This window comes from Dermacentor andersoni, chromosome 6, assembly GCF_023375885.2.
Source record: "Dermacentor andersoni chromosome 6, qqDerAnde1_hic_scaffold, whole genome shotgun sequence".
NCBI lineage: Eukaryota > Metazoa > Arthropoda > Arachnida > Ixodida > Ixodidae > Dermacentor > Dermacentor andersoni.
The window spans coordinates 166776344-166797681 of record NC_092819.1 but is presented as its reverse complement, the minus strand read 5'-3'; the positions used below and the strand labels follow the sequence as shown (position 1 = coordinate 166797681).

Sequence of the window (21338 nt, the reverse complement as noted above, 5' to 3'; positions counted from 1 at the left end):
TGTAGCACAGCAAAGGAATAAGACATGTGAAGTCAACCATAAGCTGAGGGATAGCCTCTGAGTTCGGTGTGTGCATTGTAGGCCCCAAATCGGAAGCAGTGGCGTCTATGTGAACATCCAAATCAAATTTCAACTGCACGCCACAGTGACCTCCAGTAGGCGGAGCTTACTGAAGGTTATTAAGTATGTTAACAATGTCATTAATATATATTAGAAAAAAGAGGGGTCCTAAAATGCTGCCTGGTGGGGCACTGAAAAGTTATTGTCAATTTCAGCAAACTGCTGACGATTAGTTATGTACACAGTTGTCGAATTAATTAGATGTGTTGGAAGGTTAATCAGTTCAAGTTTTTTTATAAGCTATGAGTGTGAAACAAGATCAAACGCTTTCCTGAAATATAAGAAAATTACATCAATTTCCACATACTTTTCAAGAACATCAACGAAGTTGTCAATGACATTAGTTAACTGGGTAACAGTAGAAAAGCCTTTATGAAATCCTCGCTGGCAGTTAGAAGATTTCTATCTGTAAGGAATTTGTTGATCTCTTTGGCAATAATATGTTCTAGTAGTTTGCAACAAGAAGTTAGTGATTCGGACAATAATTTGTTAAAAGTGTAGCATCACCCTTCTTTGATACAGCTACAACACGTGCCCTTAACCAGTTGCTAGGAAGGAATGCAGAGGACAATGATGCATGAAAAATAATAACTAAAAAGTGGGATAATTTTTCTGTGTATTTGTGCAAGAAAACATTTGGTATACAATCCGGTCCAGGTGAGGATTCAGTTTTCATATTAGGTAGCATAGAAACTACGCCTGGTTGCAAGACTATATCGGGCGGTGCAATATATGGCATAAAATTTAAATATGGTCAATCACAAGATCTGGGAAAAGCGCTGTGGAAATACTGTGGAAAATACTCATTGAAATGCTCTGCAATGCTTTGCTTCTCAAAGACCAGGCACCCCTCGTGCATAATTTGGAAAACTGACCTAGATCTCTCCTTCAAAAATGCCCAAAACTTTTCCACTGCATTCCACATGAAATCTGGCAGAGTCTGCTGGAAATACTTTTCTTTTGCGTCTCTTATTAGTGGTTTAATTTAGGTTGGATATTTGGATTAGTATTACAAGAGGCACCTTGTCGTCCTAAGCATTTGATTTTTCTTTTATGATGTACAGTTTCTTGCGTTACCTAGGGAGCTTTCTTTGAATGGAATGGAATGGAATGAATGCATGTGCAAAGCTTAACTGTTCTGCTCGCTGAACAGAGGCGGTAGTGTGGAGCTTATACAGGCATCAGTGGGGGAAGGAGGCCAGAGAGCATGCACAAATGCTAAAGTCTTTTCGACGTTGCGGCCACCTGGGAGTTTCTTTAACCGTTGTGGGCAGCTCGGCATATTCAAAACGTCTAAGCTTTCGCCATTTCCACAGCGGCGTGACACAAATTGTTCACCAAAGAGGCCAAATGTAACAACAGTAACCTTTTTGCATCGATTTTTGTTAAATGAAGTAAGTAGACAAGAAAAACACATCATGTAATGATCAGAGGTACCAGGTTCAATAGACATAAAAATCCCGCCATTGGTCTGGCTGGTGAAGACAAGATCGAAGTACAGTCGCTGAAGTGCATTGATGCATGTTGGTTGATTAACAATTTGTTGCAAGTTATGACACAATACGATATCACTTAAGTAGCTAAATCGGGATCACATGCTCTCAATCTATTTCTAGAAACCAGGAAACAATGTCGTAAGGAAACGATGCCATGTGTTCGCACAATTCGTGCCTGAACTGCAGTAGCGAGTCAGGAGAGTGGCAGATGCCAAACAGCAACAATGACATGTCCCAGCATGTAATTTAAAGTGACAGGGTCAATCTTTTCTGCCTGACACAAGAATACAACTGGAATATGTTTTTTGAACAAGATAGCCACTCCACCTCCTCTCATATGTCTGCCACGGCAATAAGCCCACTAAGGAGGAGGGAAAACACCCACAATGTTGATATCTTGTAACCATGTTTTGGTTATCACAATTATATGAGGGGTGTATCCTAAAATAATCACCTCTAGTCGGTCACTTTTATTAAAGATACTGCACGCATTCATATTAAGGACTCTCAGTTCTTTGCAACATGTTAAGCTAAGTCAGCTTTCATAGAAGTAGTTTGATGACTGCGAATATTTATTCTTGCGTTTTTGGTGTAGCGGCGCGACTATCCCCTCCAAAGCAGGCGAAGAAGAAGATGGGCTCACGTGCAGATAGCACGAGAATAGAAAACGCTAGCGCGCTCGACTTGAGCAGCCGCTCTGTCAGCTGCTCCTGAGATTCACTGCACCATGGCTGGCCAGCCTAAATAAACAATGAATACGGCGGCTCCCTCTTTGCACTGCCTCTCAGAAATTGGTGACCCAGACGACCAAGCCCAGCCATGCCAGCGTCCGCATACCAACCCTACCAAGGCGGGTGATGTGACCTCAGCAGTTCGGCAGACGTCCCGCAGTTGTAGGATGTCCAGGAATTCTACATCGACATGACGGACATCTGGTTCATCCAGCTCGACAGCCACTTCCTTCTCAACACGGTTCCAGGCTCCGGTTGCCACCCCCTGGCCCCTACTTCTACGACGATTTGCAGGCAGCTGTCCTTGCTCACTATGTCACCCTCAAGCACTCACTAAGACAACTATCTTCATTTCAACCGTAGTGTCATTCTGCGTCTTGTCGGCCCACATCGCCTGCGTCCATCCTTGCCAATTGTCAGCAGGCGCCGGCCCCAACATCAGACCTCTACTCAGTTTGTGAACCTTCTCCCCAGCTCAAAGGAAGCTGCACCACAACTCTTTCCAAGGAATTCACTGGGCCAAATGCGAGCGCTTTCAGCTACTCTACGGCCAGCCACGGTCCTTCCTTGAACGTTCCCGCAAGATGACCCCTTTCCGTTTGGGGGCACCTCACTTATCACCGATTCAGAGACCCTCCCACCAGCTCCACTAGGTGCAAATTTCACTCTCACATGCACAACGCCACAAACACAACCTTCGCAATGCCTGTAGCGACCACCGTAACCCTGATTCTATCACCATTCGAGATTTCATCGTAAGCAGCAGTAGGTGAGCCTTCTGATGTTCTGTGCTCACACCTCCCGCAGATGCATGATCTACCAAAGTTTTGCAGGAGCAGCTCTGCCATCCGGTTTCTTCAGCTCTGGAATCACTTCTACGTCAACAACATGCGTGACCAACACTTGCGCTATCTCCACGCTAGTCCTGAGGTGCCAGGGGGAACTACTTTTGGAGCTCCGACTTCTACAGGCCCAGGCATCTATGAGAACCTGCAGAAGGTCATGATTTCACACTAACATATCACTGTGGCTGTGTCTCGCTCACAACCTACGCTGCCTGGTACATCTCTCTTGGATTGCGTGAACTCGACAATACTCATGATGTCCTCAAAGCATAGGACAATGCGTCCTGTGTCTAGACTTGGTGTTCCTACAACACTGTCCGCACATTTTAGCAGGACTTTACCATTGGACTTTATTTCAATCACGCTTCGCAATAGGAGGAGGGCCCTGTAGAGGCATGACTATCACCTCCACAGCAGGCAAAGATGGGCTCACGTGCAGGTGGTTTGAGAATAGAACATGCTAGCGCGCTCGACCTAAGCGGCCGCAGTGTCGGCCGCTCCCAAGATTCCGCTGCACCATTGCTGGCCGGCCTAAATAAACCGTGGCTACGGCAGCTACCTTTTCACGATGCCCCCCGACATGGGCATCATCCCAGGTAACAGTTCATCGTCTACACGCAGTTTGTCATCTTTCAAACCGACTTTATTTCCATGCTGTTTCTTTTATTTCGCACTATCTCATAGAAGCTTGCGACATGTGATACGTGAGTAATCATTTTGCAATAATACTACAGTTCCTTTTAGCCAGTAGGCATTACTCAGAATTAGTTGTTTTTCATTGAAGTCCTGAAAGTAAATAATTACTGGTCTCTCTTCACCTGGTTTACCGAGACGATGAATTCTGCCAATTGATTTGCATGTAACGTCAAGCTTCCTGAAGAACACATTGTCTATAACTTCAGGTCTTAGTACACAATCTGTCTCCTCTGCTTCCTGAGTGAAAGGCACCCCTCTGTAAGACCAAGTCCACGCAACTTCACTGCTATGATGCACTCTTGCTTGGGCCTTCCTAATACTGTCAGCTTCACATAATCTGAAATTAGCTTGCGATTTCACAAACAATGGACAAATGACCTTTCTTGTCATAGTAGTAGCATGCAGAATTAATGTGCTTGCAGCACGACACAGCGTAAGTTTGGTCATCACAGCATTAGCAAGCGACACCCTTGGAGCCTATCCCCATGTTAGGTTTGGACATGTGCGTTACTAAATGCCTAGAAGTGTACTTCAGCCAGCCTGACAAAGCTGACTTGCATCTTTTCTGGCAGACTCCATTGCAAGTGCAGCTTTCACAGCTTTGTCGAACGTTAGGTCTGCGTTTTCCCGAAGTATGCACGTTCCACAGTATGTTCTCAAGGTCTGTCCCGAATTTACAATGTTCAGACAAGTTTTTCAGTGATGCAACGAAGTTGTTCAAAGGCTTTCCTTCTGTTCAAACACGATCGTAGAATCTGAAGCACTGCTCTACAGCAGAAGGCTTTGGGCCGTAGTGACTGCTGAGAGCAGTGAGAACTTCTTCACAGGATTTATCTCGTGGGATTGTGAATTTGACAAAGTTGCACAGGACTCCGTATGTCCTTTACCCATAGCAGCTGAAGAAGACACCCTTCTTCTTTTCTTTCTCAACATTGTTCACAATGTAGAAGGTCTTCCGGCGCTCCTTGTAGAGCATGGCCAGTCTTCACCAGTGCCATCAAAGGGCTTGGTGTTGCCGTACACTGGCATCACAAACTGAGGCTACTAACTTCATTGCAGCTGCGCTGCTGAACAGAAATGTTTCATACCTAGAAGCTGTCGGTACATTGGCATTTTCCCTCATCGCCAAAATGTCACAGGCTATGCGGGCGTAGCCAAGAAGTAGCAGCAACTATGCCGCAGCCACAATAGCAGCATGCAGTCGGCCGCAACAAAAGGCGAGCGCGTGTTGCAGCACACAACAAACGAAACTTTAATCAATACACCAATGTTGCCGACCCAATTAAGCAACACTTAGGCAACGCTAGTAACTGGTTAGTAAGCAGACAAGTCAGTGGCTACAGTTTGGCCCTGTTGAAGGTGTCGCTCACAAGTATTTGTATTCCAGTGACCATTTAAGGAGTTGCCTTTGTACAGTTAGGGAAGGTGCACCTGGACCAGTTCTCACAGCTGGACCAAACTCATAGCTGCAGATTTAGACATGCTGGACTGCAGGCCAAGGTTAGTGCCTTACTTCAAAGAGCGGTCCAGTAGTGTATGCAGGTCAGTCTCGCTTCCTGCCAGCACTAATCAGCATAGAAAAGTGCGGGCAGGCTACGATTGCAGGTGGCACCTTTTGCTAAGTGTAGGTCAGGTCTTCTCTGACAGATCCAGGTCTAATACGAAGAGGAGTGCGGACAGCCGGAACATCTTATTCGGGCGTGTTGAACTTTCCTCCTGCTGAAACACAGCTTCATTGCTACTGCATAGTGATACAAGAAGGTTCAGTAAGCTTCTTGGTAAACCTAGCTTCCTTAGCTACAGCAGGTGATGCTCCACACCGCTCCAAGCACCAATTTCCTCATTTCTCTAAGGGACTGTGCTAGCACAAAGAGACTGTCCTTGAGGCAACTTCCAGGCCAGAAATCATTATGTATTGATGTGACGAAACAGCCTGTGCAGGGCAGGCAGAGATCAACCGGTTGCTGTCCAGAAGTGCCTTGTTTCCACCCTTCATGTAGGTTAGACTTACGCGGGAGCAGGTCCAACTCTGAGGCGCTTTTCCTCTGCAGATCACATTCAAAACTTCATGAAGGGGCTGCAAGGAATTTCTTTTAAACCTTTTCAGGAGCAGCGAGGAATTCTACCAAGTCCTGGGAGGGTATTCAGTAAGAGTCCACCTGGTGAGCATGCCCATTTTGTCTGCTGCTGAAGTACTGATTGGCTGGAGTACCTGCCTCCTTCTGACACGTACCGCAGACCAGCAAATCAGCACTTCAGCAGCAGATGAATGGACATGTCTACTGGGTGGACTCTTACAGAATACTTCCCTGCAGCTGTACCCCCAGTTAGCTGTTTCCTTGCTCTATTTAGCTCGCCATCAGTTATTCTGTCACATGTTTTGGTACTCGTTAGTGAGCCATCAGTGTAGCCATCAGGGGGGCTCGGGTCTTGAATTTGATGGCCATGTCGCTCTATGAGTTGCAAACAGTCTTCGTCCCCATAATGAGAGCCAAATTATGGGTCTTGCAGGGATACCTAACACTGAGGCACTACTGGTTGCTGTGAACACACAAAGTGTTAGAACTTTTTATATGCATCTCACCCTGCTTCTTTGATTTAGTTTAAGAGGCACAGGTTTACCGATCTCATTTTATTCTGTACCAGAGGGGCCATGAATCTTTTTGCATGCAAATAGTTCTCCAACAGTTAAAAAATCTGAGTTGCAGTAGCCCCACCATAAAGTTCACACCAGTGTAGACAGCAAGCATGCTTGTGCTCGGCTAGTGCAGAGGAGACTTCATTTTCGCATAGGTCCTGCATTGACATTCACATCTAACAAAGAGAAAGTTATGTCACCGTCAGTTTATCTGAGCGACCTGAAGCTTTCAGCCTATCTGGGGTGCGATCGGCGATCATTGAAACACGCCTACAGTTGGCATTCAGTTCCACCTCACGCGATTAGCCTTGGCCACGCGGAGTCATCAGCGACCAGGCACGGCGCTCCAATATCCGATCGCCTACGTTGTAGCACCTCATTTAAAATTAGGCTTTATGCAGATAATTGTGTACTGCATGAAACCATTAATACTATTGATAACCATTGCCATCTTGTCCAATCCCTCATGTCTTCTTGCGCTTGGTGTAAAACATGGCAAATGAATATCAACTGCAGTAAAACAGTCGTGATGTCATTTACCAACTGACAGAGCCCTTTTGTTTTGACTATTCTTTGAATGGCGTTGAACTTAAAAAAGAGTGCCTGAACATAAATATTTAGGCATTATTCAAACAGAAAATTTTTCTTGGTCTCACCAAATTGAATATGTAAGCAGAAAAGCACCAAGACTCTAGGCTATTTTTGCCACACTAAAATCCCTTGTGACACTAAACTGCTTTTATATAAAACACTAATTCGCCCCATCCTTGAATAGGCATCCGTGGTTTGGTGCCCCTACAAACAATGAAATAAGCTCACTCAAAAATGTTTGAAGAAAATCCATTTGCTTTGTTTACCAAAATTACAGCCATAACTTCTTACAAACACACACTCTAAAATCAGTGAACATGGAACCACTGCTTTTGCGTTATCCCAACGAAGCTCTGAAATTTTTCTATGCACTAATTAACACCATATTTAATCTTTGTGGCTGTAACCATATCCCATACAAAAGAAAGTTGTACCTACAGCTCCAACACTTTGAACATAAGACCTTTTTTGTGTGTACTAACACATGTACAATTTTTTCCCACGCATAAAAGAGCTTTGGAATTTTCTGCCTGGTAAACTTTCTTTCCTTACCACTAGAGGAGATTTTAGTTGCCATTGGCAAACACCTTGTTAATATGTAAATTGCTTCATCTGTATTGTTCTTTTTCTGTACGTGTTTGCTTTACAATGACACTTGGTTCAATTATTTCCTTGTATTTACTTTGTTGTCTTTTATTGATATTGTGTAACGTTTCCCACTCCTGCTACAGCCCTAAATTAGGGCTGCAGTATATGTAAATAAATAAGTAAATGAATAAGAATGCTGAGGACAATATGTTTCAGAAAGTTGTCAAGTATGCTCAGCCATTTTATTTTGTTTATTTATTTAAGTACTGCCGGCCTGTAGTTCAGGCCTTAGGCAGGAGTGGGTGTTAAATACAATTTACAGTAGTGTATCAGAACATGCGCAGGACTACGTAACAGAACATGTGTGAAAATCCAATACAAGCATGATTTTACAAGAATCTACGGTCACATACACTGTGAAAAATATACATGTTACCGTATTTACATGATTGTAATTCGACCTATCTTTTTTAAATTTGAAAGTCTGAAGTGGGGGTCGACTTGCAATCAAAACCAAAACATGGCACCGCCACAAAAGCGAGACCAACGAGATATCAGGGGAGCTACAACATAGTTACAATGTTATGTTTGCTCTATGACCCCTCCCATAGCTCTTGTTAGATACGGGACCTTTTCCTGAGCCTACTTCGAGTTCACCAGACCACATCGAATCGCGTCACAACTAATTAAGGAGCGCAGAAGCACATCTACCCCGTTCCCGAGGCATGGCACGTGCAAACGAGTTGGCGTCCCCCACTTCATGTGCCGCAGGTGGAGTTATTCACTGCTCGACTATTCCCGAAAGCGTAGCGAGAGCCTGGCAGTGTTCTGGGTCCCGAGGCAAGACGGCTGTAATGCACTGTGAAGGCCTGGCAGCTATCCCCCCATCCACCTTTGTGACGGTGCTTGCAAGCCGGGAAGGCAAGACCGCAGAGAGAAGTAAGCACTCGGACAATTGGGGCCCAAGGAGCGACCCTCGGCGCTGGGTGTGACAGAATCGCACGGGCGCCTACCATTGGCTGAAAATGACGACACTTGAGCGGGCTTGCCGATTGGCCGAAAATGGCGTCACCTGAGCAGGCTCACCGATTGGCCGAACGTGACGTGACTTCGAGACACCGAAGGGCTTAAAAGCCAGAGACCGGGAGCAGCAAGAGAGCATTCCTAGAGCATTCCTTCATTCATCTGTTTCGAGCTTCTTGCCACGGGCCGCAGCGTCCGAGTTGCTGCCGGCCCGTAATGACTTTATGACTGTTAATTTATTTGTACTCTCACTGTAAATAATGTAAATAAACCTCCAGTTTTCATCCCGACGTCCTCCTCAACCTCGGACAACTCCCGCACCCAACGGCAAGGTCCAAATATCTGGGGGACAGCAATTGGGATTGTCCTCCAGATCCAACACTCTTCGCTATCCCATGTGTTTGTTCACTTTTCGGAAGGGCTTTTCAACATTTTTGAGAGTTTTACAGTGCACACAACACTCAAGGGGGGGGGTGACTATAGCTCACGGAAGTGCCGCTATTCCATTCGTGGCGGCACCCTCAGAACTGCGGCACTTGTGGGGAGTATCGATAGTTCATGGAAGAGCAGACGCTACTCACGTGTTTCCCTTTCCCTGTAGCTCTTAGTTTGATGCATTCTACTTGACTACTGGTTATGTGCTACTTCCATGCTTCCTCAGTCGTCATGAGTGCTTCAGGCCCACTAAACATTCGGCACTCGTTCACAGCAGCATTCAAGAGGGCTGCCATTCTTTACGCCGAAGAAGATACAAGTCACTGCGTAGCGGGCCGCAAGTTCAATGTTTCTGAATGGGTGGCGAGAGAATGGCGACTGCAGCGAAGCAAAATTTTCACCTGCGATGGCAGGAATTTTCCACTGGCCAAAGTCTGGACGCTTTCCAGAGTTGTAGGCCAAGCTTGTGGCATACGTTGCTGAAATGCGTGATCAGTCCCTGTCAATGAAGTGCGACATGATCATGAAATAAGCTCAGATCTTCGCCTTTTAAGGGCCTGCTCCGCCGTGAGTACAAGTGGCTGGCAGCAGAAGACCGCGAACTTAAGACAACCGGACCTGTCAAAAGAGGCTCCCTGATGGCTGCGTGCGGTTGGGTGCATTCAGCGTGCGCTACTGTTCCGCAAGATGTTGTGGTGCGGTCTTTTGCCAAATGTGGAATTTCGCTTGGTGACGACGTGCTGTGGGACCGTAGCAGCGATGACAGTGGCAGCACTAGTGAGGACAATGGCACAAGTGAAGACGAGTAGTCCAGTGACCACGCCAGCTACTAATAAACTTTCGTTATGGAATGTGCCTTCAGATATGCTCTATTTTTTTCGCCTGTCACACGCAATATGGGGGGGGGGGGGGGGGTCGACTTACATTCGAGTCGACTTACAATCGTGTAAATACGGTATATACAAGAAAGAGCAGCACAAGCTTTAAAACACCATCTTTGAAAAATGCTAATCACACATTTCATACATTCAAGTACAAGTTTTACAACACAGAACCTGAAAAATGCTAACTGCTGTAATAATATTGATTAGACCATGTAGGTAAAATAAAAGTACAGGTATGAACAACATGAGTATCATATATAGGAATGATCAAATTAAGTAATGCAGGAACATTTGGGAGAACACGAAGCTGTGTAGCAATAGATTTTACTTGATTCCATGAGAAAAAGTATTAGCACAAAGTGCACAGTTCAACACTTCTAAGTGCTTTCAAAAATACGTCAAATGTTGGAGTCGTGACCACATCTGCAGGCAGTTCATTCCAGTCGGAGATAGTGCGAGGGAGGAATGAGTCTTGAACGGTTTTTGTTTTGCATGGGTACTCAGCGACTTTTTCAGGTTTGTAAGAGCACATAGTGTGACACGTCTCACGAAAATCATGGCCACTACAAAACAAGTCGTCCGATAACCTGGTTTTGTACTTCCCAGCATGAGAAGTGTTCGAGTGCAGTTGGAGGTGTTGCTTGTAAGTGCGGAGTGCATTACTGATGCCTCTGTTTCTAGAACTTAACCATAAATCCCACCCTTGCTCGAAAATACCCAAGCAGTGCAAAACCGTGCAGCTCAGTTCTTAACACGCAACTACGATCAATACTCCAGCATCACCAAAATTAAACACAACATCTCCCTTGAGCCTTTAGAGATACGCCATTCTCTAGCCATTTTGTATATTTTTCATATCTATAGCTCATCGCGCATGTCTAGCTAGCTTCACAATTACTTAAGTTGCATATTAAGTCGCACGCTGGCTTCAAATTCATCTTGAACGAGGGAACAGCGTGAAAGACGAGAATGCAGAAGAGGTACACAATAACCACATGTAGCGTTACATGTGGTTGTTGTGTGCCTCTTCTGTGTCCACATCTTTTGCATGGTTCCCTAGTTCAAGATGTTCAACCAACTAGCCGACACATTCACTTTACTAGATCCCAATTCATTCACGCTTCCTCGTGCTATCTGCCTTTGGAATAGCCTTCCCGGTGAAATAGTTTAACTACATGATCCAGTGGTTTTTCTGGAAACAATGCAGCAGTATTTGTTTCTTAAAATGTATAATAATTGCTGCAGATTCTTACTTTTGTTCTGCACTCCAGTTGTCCTGGCACTTTTTCACTATTAAATGTAATATTACAGCGTATTTCTTGTTTTTCTGTGTATCCACGACCTGTCTCCTATAACTACCACTCATATATTTTAATATGTTTGTAAATTGATGCATTGTGTTCCTGCTTTAAAAACTGTTTTTGTAACCCCCCTGCCCCCTTAATCAATGCTGCATCACCAGGGCCTGTGAAGTACTGTAGATATATAAATCCTGTAAAGAGAACTACTTGTGGCCAGGGCTTGACCACAGAGTTGAAAACATGGCATGCCATCGTAAAGTCTGTAGTCTGCTGATGAAAGCACAAATGTTTCAGCAAATTTGCTCCAGCGTATTCAGCTCCCTGATACACCATGGACAAAGCAGGGTATCAGCATAGTTGGACTTTTTGATTGTGCACTAGGAGGCTGCAGGTACGCAGTCACTGTGGTAGGCCATTCGTTGAAATGGCTTGAAGTGACATTCAGTGGTCCAACCCAAAAGAGTTGGACCATAGTCAGCAGTTTGAGTTCAAGATGCTCCTAGATGTGTCAAGCCTGTTTTCTGTGCACCAGCCGCAGGCCTATGGCCTGATATTTAACTGCATGCTGAAACACACACCCAGCTGGCACTACTGCAACAGCATTCTATGAAACATGATATGTGTTAACATTTACAGAGTCATAGCACAACCAGGTTACTGCCTTATTGCTTCATTGAAAAACAGCATTTGATGTCATTATTCTGCCGACAGGAGACTTCCATGTAGATGAGGTGAAGGAAATGCAATGGCTCAGGCATTATGGCCTGTCTCTGAAGGATCCTAAAATGAGCAGGGCTCAATGGATGAACAAACATGGCACGCCTCACAGCACTCTGCCTAACAATGTCAGGCCACTTGCTATCTCAAACTGTTTTAGTGCCCCAATAATAGTTGACTACACCAATAGAAGCAAGCATGCTTACTCCTGAGTAGGCACGGTGTCCTCCAGGAAGTAGGGGTCTTGCATGGCCTGCTCCGAGGTGATCCGCTTGGTTGGGTCCATCAGCAGCAGCTTCTGCAGCTGCAAAGCACAGCTTTAATCCTTAGCTTTACTCGCCACTAAGCCCTCCTCAACCTGCTTCATGAGATAATGGGCACGAGGTCACACCCACCGGCACTTAAACGATGTGAGAAGTTGGATCACATGCATCTGCATGGCATAGTGACATACCACTTAAGTTTTCGGGCTTTAGTTGGTGTAAAGGCATGTTGTCGTGGATGTTCACCATTTATTGATGTTCTTTTAATACTTTTTCGTAAAAGTAAATAAAGTTCGTACAATAGGCACACAAGTCTGCATTCGTGTTGTCCACTTCTCTACTCTTGTGTCCTGTCTGCGTGCCTCACCTCTTTTTTGCATAATGACACAAGTCTGTATCGTACCATTTGATTCAATCAGATCACTCTCTTTGGTCATTAACATACAAAGAAATGTGGCTGCATCATCTGCCTATTTTTATGATGCAAGCATCTTTGTCACTTAAAATGAAGGTATCACCTTACGTGTAGTTCGGATTCTCCTACCAGGCGACAACCCTCAGTCATGTTTGGAAAAAGGGGGAGAAATGTGCTCTTCACCATCGCAGCATGCCCCGGTCTGTCCTTATTGCGACGCTGTGACAAGTGATCTGCTGTAGTTGAGGAAAATGCCCCCTGCCCCCTTCTTTCCAGGACGAGTTGTGCCTGGCACCATTGTTGTTTTGTTGCTGCATGTGGTGGTTTTCAACCTGCCTTCAACAATGGCTCCATTGAACTTTTCTCTATGTAAAGTGGCTGGCAGTGCCTATAGGAGGAGTTCATCACTGCCACTTTTGACGTGGCTGTCATGTGAGTGCGGGCCACTGCTTCGAAAGTTGTCTCGGTAGATGGCATGCAGGCTGCAATGCTCACTACCTACACAACACCTGTAACAATAAAGACAGATTGAGACTGAAATGGACATAGCCTTGAGTGACGTTGATCGTCAACTAGTTCCGTTTCTTTTTTCTTCCTACTGGCTACTTTCTTCTTCCCTTTTTTTTTAGCATTCTGCAAGGTACGGGCCTGCTAATTGAAGGTTCTAGGCTTGAAATGGTAAATATAGCTTTGTGCCTATAGACAGCTAGATATATAAATAAAGGAAAGGGAAGGAAACTGATTGTGACTGCAGTAAGTGTGTAGCGCAGTCTGCTGACACTTGAACAGCAGTGGAAGGAGGCGTAAAGGTTAGTAGAGAAAAAAATCTATATATATTTACAACAGAGCGACTAAGTAAAAAAAAAAAGGACAGTTCTTGTGGAGTAGATTCCTTGAAAAAGTTTGTCATCAGTACTGTTAAGTTGCGTGGAACAGCGGGGCAGCGAAGCCCGGCTGCTCGAAGAAGTCGCAGAGCTTTCGTAAGTTACTCCAGACCACGTGCATCATGCAACCAAAAACATGTGGTTTATGCAAGGGGCAGCGCGTTTTTCTCCTTCCTCATTTTTTTTTATTTCGGCGCTGTTTTCAAATTGCATGAACATGAATGGGAATTAGGATGGTGAACAAATGTTTCTAGGCCATTGGCCATGTTCTCGTGCAAGAGTGCCACTTCCTGCAATTGCCGAAGCTAAGCAGCGTTGATCTGTCTGAGCTAGTACCTGGGAGGAAGGCCCCCTCCAGGAACGCCCACTGATGATAGCTCCGCCTGCCATGGAATAGTTCAAATGTTCATCTTGTGCAATACAGTTACAGTAACGGTGGCGAGGGATGTCTCCTTTCCCCACACTAACAACAGTTCATCACCAAAAATGCATCAAAAGCTGAAGCAAGATGAGCTGTCGCTATCCACACAAAGGTCGAGGTAAGTGGACGCAGCCGGAAAGCACCCCTATACTGTCGATGGCATGCTTTCCTTCTCGTGGGCGCGAGATCTTGCCTCCTCTTCATTTCGAAAGTCGTCGTGTTTCCTGTTGTCTCACGAGCTGGCCGAGTGGTTTTTGGCAATCGTTGGCACGTCGAAGCTTGCGGACAAAGTCCTCGGAATGCTAGTCATCAGTACTCAGGCGCGAGAATACAGATGTCACAAATAGCTGAGATTTATGGTCTGTACTGCCAACAGACGAAGCATAGACACTCCCAGACATGGTGCATCTATTTGTGTACCACTTAGCACAAATATGTGTCTTGCAATTATGATATTGTCACGTAGTAGCGATGGTAAAGAACACAGCAGCAATAATGTGAATGACGAAACTAACTTTTATTAGGAGATAAACAAGTACACATTGTGGGAGTTCCTTCGGTCTACCGGGGCGCAGTCGTTGCTGTGCCTAAGGCTCGAGACTTATATTCGCCATTGCGAGGAAAACCCCTCCCAAATGCCTGCCCCTCGACCGCGCGCCGTTTTCCCCGGGCGCCGCGACCGCGTCCCGCGACGTCATGCTACGCGGCCCTCCGATTTGGTCGTGGGGCGTGACGTAGGGAAGAAGCCCCGACTGGGGACGATCGCCCCTTGCGCGGGAGAGTCGTGCTGCAGGCGTGCTGCGGCAGGGACGAGCGCCGGTCACGAGAGGCAAGCTGCAAGGTACGTGAGCGACCAGCTATTTGTGTCCCCAACACCCCAGCCTGGGGATGTTCACGTGCTTTGTCAGCTTGCGTAAGTGTGGCTTGCTGAGTGGCTCTGCGTTCCGCCCTTGCGGTAGTCGCAGGTGCTCAGTGCGTCACATTTTGCGTGTCCAAACTGTCGCAGACCATTGTCAGTGACGGGAAGCACTAGGTAGCGTTCGTGAATGCATTTCGGCCCGCGTGCGCAAACCATTGTTCGACACGGCGTGTAACCCACCTTCCTCGCCATCAGGAACCGCGGGCGCCGAGTGTACTCCGTGTGTTTGGGTGCAGTCTGGTACGTGTTGTCCATTTGTGATCAATAAACGCCTGAACTGTCCTGAACGCCTTGTGTTCCTGGGAGAGCGCCCATGCGTACGGCCAGAACCGGCCAGGTCTTTCGGCTCGGTGCTCGAACCTGCGGTGGGTCTATCGCCGTGTGCCGTCGTGCTGCGTCGTGAGGCTCCACTTCTCGAGGGCCACTTGGCGACGCCGTGCGCGGTGACATACAGTGAGCCCACATTTTGGCGCCCAACGTGGGGCAGTAACTGCCTTTGCATTGCTGCTGTGCGTAATGAGCCGGAGACCCACTTGATCGTCTGGCCGTGCCATGTTTTCCAGCTTCAAGGAGTCGTCATTGTTGACGACTCCTTGAAGTTGAAGTTGTTGACGACTCCTTGAAGCGTGGAGGGGGAGTAGGGGGTTACCGCCTGCCACGAGCACCGTTGTGCGAGGTGGCGAGGTAGCCTCGAATCGCACCCAGTTGAGCGAGGTACCGCTAACCGAAATGAGGGGAGGGTAGCAGGTGCCCCAGCATGCCCAAATCCCGCCTGCAGACGCCCCTGGTGAGACAAGTGCACCAGACGCGGGGGCGTTGCTTAGCGAAGCCACGCGACTAATTGAGTCCCTTTCGAGTGCCCTCCGTACTTCCTTGGAGTCGCCAAGGCACCCGCGACCGGTGGTTAAGCTGGCAGTGCCCACATATCGTGGTTACGCAGATGCGGTTAGTGCCACGGACTTCCTCAACGGTTTGGCGCACTATCAGGCAGCTGTAGGGCTTGAAATGCTGGCTCGTGTTGTGCCCGTTGCCCTTACAGAGCGAGCAGCACAGTGGTACAGGCTTTCCGGCAACCGCGCAACGACGCTCGAAGATTTCAAGGCGGCTCTCCAACAGAAATTTTTGCCGGTTGACTACCATCGTAGAATGCAGCGTGAGCTCGAGTTGCGGACACAGGCCCCGGACGAATCACTCCTCGAGTACGTGAGAGCGATGGAGGAGCTGTTTCGGATGGCGGAGCCGACGGCCTCCAGCGACGAGAGAGTCGAGAGGGTGAAAAGGCAGGCTCACCCAACTTTTGCGGCCTACCTGCGCGAAAGTCAGTTCCGTGATCTGGAGGACATGGCCGCCGAGGCCAAACGTATACAAGGCGACCTGCTAGCCATGCGTGCCTACCGCCCTCCACCGCCGGCAAGCGAGGCACTAGAGCCGCGCTGTGCGTGGACGGGAACTCTTTTTCATTCACGCCAACAGCAAGTGCCCGCGCAGTCCACCTTTGCGGTGGGCTTTGAAAACCGGCAAGCTTGGGGAATCAGCGAACGCGCCTTGGACCCTCATGCGTACGTGCGGCGCGCGGCCAGTGCGGGGCAAAGGCTCAATCCGCCCCCTCAAATACGCGAAGCATTCCGCAGCAGTGCGCACCCAGCGGAGGACGCATGTCCCGAACGGCCTGAGGCGCAGGAGGACGACCAGGGCAGAGTGCTTTCAACCACAGGAATGCGCGCGGCAGAGTCCGCTGTTTCGAGTGCAGTGAGCTGGGCCAGATTGCTCGTTACTGCCCCAGACGCCCCCTCCGGCAGGGAAACAGGGATGGGGCTCGGGCGTGAACGCACGTCCGACCGAAGTGATTGTCGCTCCCTCCGTGTGTCGTGCGGGCTTACCCACGGATGCATTCGCGCCGTTCGTCACTGTCACTATTGCCGGTCGCGAATTTGCCGCGCTCCTCGACACAGGGCCCAGTGCCTCTTTGTTTGGCGACGACGTTTTGACCCTCTTGCAGCAGCGCTTTGTTCTCTTGCGCGAATGCCGAGCAACTTTTAACCTAGCCAGCGGCGCCGTTCCTGCAGGCAGGGCAGCGAGGCTGTCTGTTTGTTGGGATGGTCGAACGAGGTGCCATCGCTTCATTCAATTGCCTGGCTTGAGTGTTCCCATGATTCTGGGTCGTGACTTTCTTAGTAAGACCCATATAGTGGTAGACATTGCGAACAGAGACTATAGGGTGGGACCGTTGTCCCCTTTGAGGCTTTTCGCTGACCCTCCGGCTCCTGCATGTGTCGGCACGGAGCAAGTGGCGGGCCTGCACGGCGTGCTAGATAAGGGCGTTGAGCCCTTTCTGGCGCAGTATTCTGCGTGCACTACCGCTCAGATAGACGTGCCTGCGCGAGGTGGCGCGTTCCACCCTTTGATCGCCCGTGCGGTAGGGCTGGAGCTCAAAGAGAAATCTGACATGTCCGAAGTTCTGTTCAGCTATGACGAGCTGTTCACAGAAGACCCAGGTTGCACTGACCTTGTACGCCACAGGATCGAGACTGGGGATATGCGTCCTTTGAAGTGCAACCCAAGGCCGGTTAGCCTGTCCAAGAGACAGGCTATCAATGGTGTGCTTAACGAGATGCTGGCAACCGGTGTCATCAAGCGTTCCGATAGCCCCTGGGCATCTCCTGTCGTCCTGGTTCCAAAAAAAGATGGTAGTTTCCACCTTTGTGTTGATTACCGTCGACTGAACGCACTTACCCGCAAAGACGCCTATCCGTTGCCAACTATCGAGTCAATTGTGGGCAGCCTAGGTTCAGCGAAGTATTTCATGACTCTGGACGCTGCTAAGGGATACTTACAAGTAGAGATGGAACCTGAGGACAAAGCAAAGACCGCCTTCACGCGCCATCGTGGGCTTTTTCAATTTGAGCTAATGCCGTTTGGTCTGTGCAACGCCCCAGCCACATTTCAGAGGCTAATGGATTGGGTTCTGGGTAATGCCAAATGGCCCCATGCCATGTGCTACCTCGACGACATCGTGATCTATTCCGAAACGTTTGAGGAGCACATACGTCACGTTGGGGACATACTTGGGAAGCTCAGGTCAGCGGGCATGACGCTACATCCGGCAAAGGCACAAGTGGCGCAAACTCGAGTCCACTTGCTGGGGTTCACCCTAAGAGGAGGCTCCATTGAGCCGAATTCGGAGAAGCTCCGGGCTCTCCTGGATTTTCCCACCCCCAAAGATGTACGCGGCCTGCGCCGCTTCCTGGGAATGGCCAATTTATACCGGTCCTTTATTCCATCTTGTGCGAAACTCCAGGCACCGAGGACAAAGTTGTTGGGGAAGTCTGTGGAGCGGCGTTGAGAACCAAAGCAGGAGCAGACATTCCGCGGCTTGTCCCGAGCCATCGCCGAGACAGCTCGCCTCAGATTGCCTGATCTGACCAAGAGCTTCGTCGTTCAGACTGACGCGAGCGATTTGGGATTGGGGGCGGTCCTCCTTCAGGAATTCGATGGTGTCCTTCACCCTCTGTCTTTTGCTAGTCGGGCGCTGCTTCCTGCGGAGAAGAACTACTCCGTGACGGAAAAAGAGTGCTTAGCGATTGTGTTTCACTGAGGAGATTCGACGTCTATTTAGACGGCACGAAATTCGTCATGCAGACGGATCACAGCGCGCTCAGCTGGCTCATGAGGCTTCGCAAACCTGCGGGTCGGCTGGCACGTTGGGCACTTCTAATACAGCACTACGACATTTCGGTGCAGTACCGAAAGGGGAGCACGAACGTCGTCGCAGACGCGCTTTCGCATGCGCCGCATCCCCACCCGTCTGATGCCGGAGGGGAGTGGCGAAAGACTGAAGCCGCCGACACGCCCGCCTGTGCGAGCGGTGAAGTGGCCGAGGAAGAGAGGGAGACCGTCTTCGGGTCCCCACCTATAGAGGAGACTGCGGTAAAAGAGGTTTTCAGCATTGTACAGCCGGGCGGTGACGAGAGTTCTCCATCAGCGCGGGAAATAGTTGTAAACGAGCCAAAGGGGAGCGTTGTGAATACATCACCCGTAACTGGTGGTAACTTAACCGTTCATGACTGTGCCTTTAATGAACACGATGTCACCGCGCATGATGTTCTCGCACGTGTGCACAAGGAGTTAACCGCAGAAAGACAGCCGCGTACCAAGACACCGGAGAACGAGGCCTTTGCAGTATCTCCAAAAGGAAGTAATGGAACCGGCTCTCACTCTGGAGGGACCGCGATTATTTTCAGCCGAGAAGAGCTCCTAAAGGCCCAGCAGGAGGATTCATATTGCAAGGAAATTGCTGGTAGAGTAGCAGCAACGAAGCGCCGTAACGTTGCTGGTGTTGCAACGAGCGCTGTAGTACCTGGGCCAGCTTTTATTGCTGGTACTTCCGAAGATTCCTACCTGCTGGACCACAATGGGCTCGTGCTTAGATATATCGCTACCGAGGACGAATCTATTGACCTGTTTAAGGTGGTGATACCGAAAAGTCTGAGGCGCGCACTTTTGCACTACGCTCATGATGCACCACTGGCTGGACACCTCAGTGGCTCTAAGGTCTTTGCAAGACTCAGCCACACTGTCACCTGGCCCGGTATGAAGCGCGACGTTTTCCGTTATTGCCGGACTTGCCACGTCTGTCAGAAGGTGAAATCTCGCTGTGGCCGTCCGCCGGGTTTAATGAAGCCGATTGACAGTCAGCGGCCTTGGCAGTTTGCTGCTTGCGACTTAATTGGGCCTTTTCCAAAGAGTAAGCAGGGCTTTCAGCACCTTTTGGTAGTGGTCGATCAGATTACAAAGTGGGTGGAGCTATTTCCGCTCCACAAGGCGACGGCTTGGGCAGTGTTGGATAAGCTAATGGAAGTTTTCACACGCTTTGGATTTACGGAGCGTTCGATTACTGACAATGCGTCTTACTTCACTTCTCGGGTGTTTCGTGAGACGTGCACATCCCTTCAGATCGAGCATCGCCTCACATCGCCCTACCACCCCCAGTCCAACCTCACGGAACGCTTTAATCGTACTGTGAAGTCAATGCTCACGGCCTTTGCCAGGAGCCAGAAGGATTGGGCAGACCACGTGAACGAATTCGCGTTCGCCATCCGGACGGCGGAAAACCACTCAACAAGTTTCTCCCCCGCTTTCCTCACTTTTGGCCGTGAACTGGCGAATCCGCTAACCATTATTACGCAGCGCCAAGCAGGGGTTGAGAATTCGCCAGGGGACCTTTCCTTGTACACAGCGCAGCTTCGCTCCCGGCTTGCCCGCACTTTCTCTAGAGCAAGGGACAGCTTGGGAGCCGCCCGAGCCCAGCAGAAGGCTCCGTATGACAAGAGTCATCGCGACGTCTGCTTTCAGGTCGGTGACTTGGTGCTTAAACGCAACCACGCTCTTAGTGACACCAGCAAAGGGTTTTCCGCAGCGTTGGCTCCTAAATGGCTGGGGCCTTACCGAGAGGAGAAACGACTTTCACCACTTGTGTATGAGCTGACGGATCCTCAGACGGGGAGAACCAGGGGCCGCGTTCACATTGCCGACTTCAAAGCCTACCATTGCAGGCCAGTCGAGCCGGCGCCGGAGCCCAGCGATCTCAGGTGTTTCGGGAAACAGAGCACATCCGGTGTTTCCGACCGCTTTCAGCCGTCGCATAGATACCCCCTCAGGCGATGACCACCATTGTGAATTCGCCCTCACGTTTCCAGACCTTTCTGGTAAAAGAAACACGTTACTCTTGCTTTCTGCCTCTGCGAGCGAGTGTTTCTTTTCTCTTGGGATTTCCCGCATAGAGGCCAGCGCGCCGCGGTTCCAGCCCGCCCTAACTAGATGTCAAAAAGACGCATGTGCTTTCGTTTGCCCGTTTGTTCAGTGCTTGTATTTCTTCTTGTTTGAATAATAGGTTTAGTTTCCCTCGTGTGCATAGCCTTGTTTGCAAAGTGCCCCGCTTCTTACTCCACATCGTCATTGTACGTAGCTGTAGAGGGGCGCTTGGTGCCCTCATTCTTTTGCTGTCTCGTCTTTGAGACTCGCCGCGTAAGTGTTCGGAAAGCGGGGGCGTGCGACCACGGGAGCGTCACATGAGGGGGAGGTTTGAGACATTGGACGCCTCAGACATTGGTGTTGCCTGCGTCTGAATCCGTTGCAAGCCCTAAGGGCACATGTCGCAGGTGCCTCGTGTGTGCACGTGCAAAAGGGGACGAAAACCACGTCCAGCTGGCCTCGTGTCAATATTAACAGAAATCATCCACATTTCATGCGCAGCCACTGCCTAAGCAACTTACTTGTCAGATTCATGAAGAATTCTACAAGCGAACAAATGAAGGAAGGAATGCAACCCAATGAATACTGTTTGCGTGTCACTGTATTCTCTGCAGATAAAA

The 21338-nt window shown here is 48.8% G+C and overlaps 1 protein-coding gene across 5 annotated transcripts in view; it reads right to left on the bottom strand.

The window, feature by feature from the left end:
• Positions 1–21338, bottom strand: part of LOC126523407 (cyclin-dependent kinase 8-like) — a 129176-nt gene that overhangs the window by 89462 nt on the left and 18376 nt on the right. For all 5 annotated transcript variants that reach the window (XR_008610724.2, XM_055066789.2, XM_055066788.2 and 2 more), the window contains exon 2: positions 12272–12369. Coding sequence is in view for 4 of the 5 variants with exons in the window: in XM_055066789.2 (XP_054922764.1) it covers positions 12272–12369 (98 nt within the window). In the remaining variant the exon portion in view is untranslated. The remainder of the gene's footprint in view (positions 1–12271; positions 12370–21338) is intronic.